Genomic DNA, 5,916 nt, shown 5'->3' on the forward strand with positions numbered 1-5,916 from the left:
GGGAGGGGTGGCCGGGGAGGGAGGGTGGATGATCGAGGATCGGGATGAAAAAATAAAAATTTGAAGTTGAAAATATTTTTTAAAAACAAACTTAAATTTTTTTCTTTTTGAAGGGGATTGGGGGCTGATAGGGGGTTGATAGGGGAGCAGATGGGGGAGCGACGGTAGTGGGTGGGGAGTAAAAAAATAAAAAATAAAAAATTGAAATTAGAAATATTTTTTAAAAACAATTTTTAATATTTTTTTGCGAGGGGGTGGGGGTAGGTGTAGCGGTGAGGGTGGGGTAACAAAAATTAAATCTAAAAACAAGCTTTAATTTTTTATTTTTTTTTTGGGGTGGTGGTGGTTGGGGGGCTGGTTTGAGGGTAGAGAAAAAATAAATTAATTTTTTCAACAAAAAAATAATTGTAATTTGAAGTTGAAAGAGAGTTTTGAAAAAATGATTTCTTTAAGTTTTGAAGGGAAGTTTCCTTAAATTTGAGGAAAATGAGTTGATTTGGAAAAATTTTTCAAAACATTTAATCCAACCAAACATAAGAAAATTGGAAAACATTTTCAGGAAAATGATTTCCTTCCTACCAAACACACCCGTAATGTCATCAACTTGTATATTCATGTTTCTTTTGTGAGTTATCTCTTTTGTGTTTGCTAATCACATGATGAACCTTTGCCTAGGCAGTTCCCAGCTGTGCTTGATGGCCCAATAGTGCAAGATACCCCCTGGTGATTGAGTATTCTCCACTAGTTATAAGATTGAACTGTCCATGTGTATACCAATGCTGCATTTGATTCTTTGGTGATGTTATTTTTCTTCAATACTAGCTGCTATCGACTGGAACACAATGATTCAAAACATTTGCTTTGATGTACACCTAGTGGCGGAGCCAGGATTTAGATTGAGGGGTGTCAAAATATAAAGTAGTATGCACACAAGTTGTCTAAAAAGTTAAAAACAAACACTGAAAGCCTTTAAAAAAAAATAGGCTTCAGCAAGGTTCGAACTCCCAACGCCTAGGTCAATGACAAGGCGGAACTTTGCAGCCCCTGAACAGCTGAACCAACACTTCAACTTGGTTCAGGAGTGTCAATTCTAATATATATAGGTATAAAATCATAATTTGACTTACCTATACAACGTAATTTTCCGATGAAGGGGTGTCGCTTGACACCCCTCGGGCAAGGGTAGCTCCGCCCCTGTGTACACCCCATGCACCCATTTCACCCATAAAGACTTTTTATTTACAGCTATCTGTCATACTAGCTTACCTACAAAAACCACATTCCATTTGCCACAACCTTTAATATTTAGACCTCCCTGCCTCTTTGGGAAACAAACTTTTTCACAGGATACCAATAATGTTTTCTTCTTTTCACCACTACCCCCACAAATAGTCTCTACGTTTCTTGTCCACCTCCTTTACTATACTCTGAGAAACCCAAAAACTATGTATTGAAAATAGCACAGCCAACACCACTTGAAGCTTCTCTGCATAGGACAGTTGCTTTGCATAGGTGTTTTTAATCCTGCTTGTTAGCTTGTTTACAAGTTGATGACACTCCATTTTACTCCACCTCTGGAAAGTGAGTGAGAGTCCCAAGTATCTTATGAGAAAAGATTCTGTTGTGAATCCAGTGATACTCAACAACTGCTTCTCTACTTCTTCAGTCACTCCTGTTACGAATAAGTTTGACTTCTCCATGTTTGCCACAAGCCCAATTGTGGCACTGAAATGAGTCAAAGCTTCCATAACTCTTTTAACAAATAGTCTCTCATTTACAGAAGATCATGAGATCATTTGCAAATATAAGATATGTATTGATCGTGCAAATAATATGTTTATATAATCAAGTCATTCATTAAAGATGATCATTAATTGATAATTTGATAAATATGATAACCAACATATTCTCACATGTTAATTAAATTCTAATAATAATATCAGTAAAGATCTTTACATGATCACACCAATAAATAGCTCTTAAATCTATAATTATAATATACATGAGACAAATTATGTACCCCGAATTATTTTATTAGTAGTTAATCATCCTATAATTCTTGAAGCAGCCTAACCAATATTGAATCTGATTTATAAAATTGCTTCAGACCAGTCAAAATGTGTTTTTTAAAAACATTTATGAATTATGACATAAAATATTACAAATAGAAAAAGAGGCTTTTTTTTTCATGATCATCAGGTCAAAATAAATATTTATATGCTTTTAATTATTTAAATATTCACCACCTTAAAAAATTATACTACAACAATTATGAACAGTGCAAATCTTTAATTTGGGCTATACAATAGTATAGTTCAACATGCCAATTATTATATTTATATCTGGAATGTCTACAACATACATGTCGGGTAATATTCTCTTATTAAAATAGAAGAAACTCTCTAGTTACACAAACATTTCTATCATATTTACTAATTTTCCTTATAGTTTGAAATAATTACATTTAATCTCAGTATTTAATAATTTCATATCGATTTCAAGTCATATAAATGCAAACCACACTAGATATACACTATATACATGTGTATAGTGTTATTCACATGTATATTGAACAACATATACACGAGAAAGATATGAAAATGGCGAGTGAGATGGGAGCTAGGAGGCGTGAAAGATTTGTCTATGTATTCCACATACATGCGAATCATACTAAATACACACTATATGCATGTATCTGGTGTTATTCGCATGTATATGAAACACCATATACACGAGTGAGATATGAGTATGACGAGCGAGATGGGAGGGAGACGTGCAAGATTTGTCTATGTACCCCAGATACATGCGAATTATAATAGATACACACTATATATATATGTATCTGGTGCGATTCTCATGTATCTAGGATACCAGATACATAAGCGAGATATGAGAGTGACGAGATTTGACTCTAAATATGCATGAAGTATGCTACAATTCTTAGGCTGCTTTTAACACATGATGTAAATGCTTTGGGCCAAGCCCAAATTAATTTTAGCGGGCTGAATAACAAAACAAGCCCAAATTAGAAATTCCTTCTCCCTTAAATTCTTGCTAAAGCCCCTCCTCACTCAATCACTAAATTGGCTCTTCTCGATCAAATTGTACGTCTCTCTCTCTCTCTCTCTCTATGTCCCTTTTTTTTAGTGTTGTTTCTCACTCCATTATATTGCTTTGTTTGATCAAAACTCTCACTAAATATCGAATCCATGTTATTTTGCTTACCAACATGGATCGTGGTGGGATAGTTGGAATTCCTCCACCATTAATTAGTGATCTCAGATTCAAACTCTGATTATAATAAAAAAATAATATTATGTAGCAAGCATCACCCCCAAAAATGAACCTGATTTGCTTGTCTTTTTGTTTTGTTTTGTGTAGATACAATTATTGAAGAATGGCGAAGACAAAAATTTCTATTGGAGTAAGATTCATAATCTTTGCTACAACGTTAGCAGCTGCACTTACCATGTTGTCTACCACACAAATGGTTCACATGAAAGATGGATACACTTTTTTACCATCTTATAAGAATTCCAACAATGGATACTCTTTCAAAGCAACATACAAGAATTGGAATAGCTTTCAGTAAGAATTTTTCATCTATCAAAAAGTTATTTATGTTTATAATTATTACTTATATTTCTTTTTAAATTTTAAATTCGTCTCTGTTTAATTTGATATTTGAGTTTCATATGTGCTTCATCTTTATATAAGGTAATTACAAGTAAATCTTTGTGATAAACGGAAGTAAAAATGGTAATTGACTACTATATATCGCAAGTTAAACTATATTGTCAGTAAAAAGAAAAAAACAACTATATTGTCAGTTAAACTTACTATATTATATATCAATTAATGTTGATCATTGTTTTGTAGGTCACTGATAATTTTTTTTTTTTGGATTTTCTGTTGTTTATACACATAAGAGAGATCTTCAATTTTAAAATACAAGATACCTAAGAAAAACCTTTTTTTTTTTTTTAAATAATAATTATGTAACCAGCCAAAAGATCTTAATTTATTTCTTTTTATGGTATATATATTCAGTAAAAATAATTTCTTTCGTTACATTTAATACAACTTTGAATGTCAAAGACACCATCAACGATCAAGAGAAGGTAAGAAATTATTACTTTCCTTATTTAGTTTATGCGATTTTTGAGGAAATATTGTAGAGCTAGCAAGTACAATTACCATGCACAATTTTTTTTTAAAAATTATATATATATATGTATAATCCTAGTAAATATATTATTTTAAAAGATATTTAGTTGATGAAAAAATGTGTGATTACATAATTATAATTAACAAAGTTTATAATAAATTTTGATTATCAGGTTCTTTATAGCCGTGAACTTTCTTGGAGCTGCTTACAACCTTCTAGTTATAATCCTTCCTGATGGGAGTCGTCTATGGAAGTTGGTCGTTGTTTTGGATATGGTATTCTACTTGTTTCTCTTATTTAATAATTAAAGTTGTTTTTTTAACTGTTCGGGTCAACTTTTGTACACCTCGACTAATTTCATAGAATACAAGTCATCATAAAACAAATAGAAAAATCACCTAGTATTTTTATCTCTATTGAAATTGAACTTGAAACTTGATACGTCTCTCCTAATTAAGATTCAAGATTTCTTATTAGATAAATAGATAAATCCATAATTATATTTAACATATCACCATGCATTCAATCCCTTTATATATATTTATTTTTCCATAATTAAAGCTTATATTATTTCCTTTTTTTTTATTTAAAAAAAATGTGTAGGTTATTACAATGGTACTTGTTGCAAGTTGTGCTGCAGCACTAGAGACGTACGCTCTACTCAAGAATGGAAATATTCAAGCAAGTTGGCAACCCATTTGCCGTTTTGTTCCAATTTTCTGTGCAAAAGCATTAGGAGCAATTGTCACATGCATTTGTGGATTATTCACAAATACTTTACTTCTTTTTTATTCTTTTCATATTATCTTTAACCCTCTCCTAATCAAACCTGAAGATGACAATTAAACAAAACGTTCCTTTTTTATTTAATAAAAAAACTTTGATTTATGCATTCATTATAAGTAGGGAAAATTGTATGAAATAACAAACTATTAATTCAAATTAAATGTTATAGCCATAGTTTATTTTAATTGTAATTCGCAGCAAACATCCCTTTTTTTTGTCATCTGATTCGGTATACAATTAGCCGTTTTATACATTTCGGTATAAAATGCGTTTGTGTTTGTATAAAGCGAGAGAAAAGTGTATATACAAATACAAATACATATATTTTCGTCCTATACACTTATAATTATACAAATACAGATCTTATTATACAAATTATAATGTATAAATTAATTTATACAAAACTGAATAATTATATAAAATTTGATGTTTGTAGCGAATTATATAAATCAAAAGCTCCATAGCAAATATAAAATTTATTATGAAGCACAATTATACAAACTATAGCTATAACATATAAATATGATTTTTATGTTTGCTTGAAAGTTATTAGTATTGGTGTGCTATATATATTGTGGACTAGAACTAAACTAGAAGTGAAGTTCCTTTTCTTTTGATACACTTAACTTCAATATTCTTTATCTTTTAATTCCTGTGTTTTTGTCTTTTTACATAAATAGACAAATTCTTCTATTAATTTATGTTGTATTTTTCTGTTTTTCATTAAATGCATAATACTATCGCTATAGCAAAAATAATATTTAGCGGTAATAAATATACATATTAACAAAGAGAGTTAATATATTTATCGGCATTATTTAATTGTCATTGGATTAAATGTCACTATAGGCTTTAGGAACATTTATAAAGAGTGATAATTGTCGTTAAAAATAATATTTAGCGGCAATTAAATTATTGCCGTTAATTAATTACTGCTAAAAATCATTTTTGTTGGAATGTAT

General features: G+C 30.5%; 1 protein-coding gene across 1 annotated transcript; it reads left to right on the forward strand.

Moving 5' to 3' along the window:
* Positions 1–3,397: 3,397 nt before the first annotated feature.
* LOC125842745 (CASP-like protein 1C1) lies at positions 3,398–5,014 on the forward strand. The gene is made up of 3 exons (XM_049522065.1): positions 3,398–3,588; positions 4,341–4,443; positions 4,772–5,014. The coding sequence occupies exons 1-3, from the start codon at positions 3,398–3,400 to the stop codon at positions 5,012–5,014; spliced, it is 537 nt and encodes a 178-aa protein (XP_049378022.1).
* Positions 5,015–5,916: the final 902 nt, after the last annotated feature.

Source organism: Solanum stenotomum, chromosome 10, assembly GCF_019186545.1.
Source record: "Solanum stenotomum isolate F172 chromosome 10, ASM1918654v1, whole genome shotgun sequence".
Classification (NCBI taxonomy): domain Eukaryota; kingdom Viridiplantae; phylum Streptophyta; class Magnoliopsida; order Solanales; family Solanaceae; genus Solanum; species Solanum stenotomum.

Bases quoted from the DNA above. Each gene is read 5' to 3' on its own strand.
- LOC125842745 (XM_049522065.1), top strand. From the start codon at position 3,398: ATGGCGAAGACAAAAATTTCTATTGGAGTAAGATTCATAATCTTTGCT. The intron at 3,589-4,340 runs GTAAGAATTTTT...TTTGATTATCAG, and splicing joins AAGAATTGGAATAGCTTTCA to GTTCTTTATAGCCGTGAACT. The intron at 4,444-4,771 runs GTATTCTACTTG...AAAAATGTGTAG, and splicing joins TGGTCGTTGTTTTGGATATG to GTTATTACAATGGTACTTGT.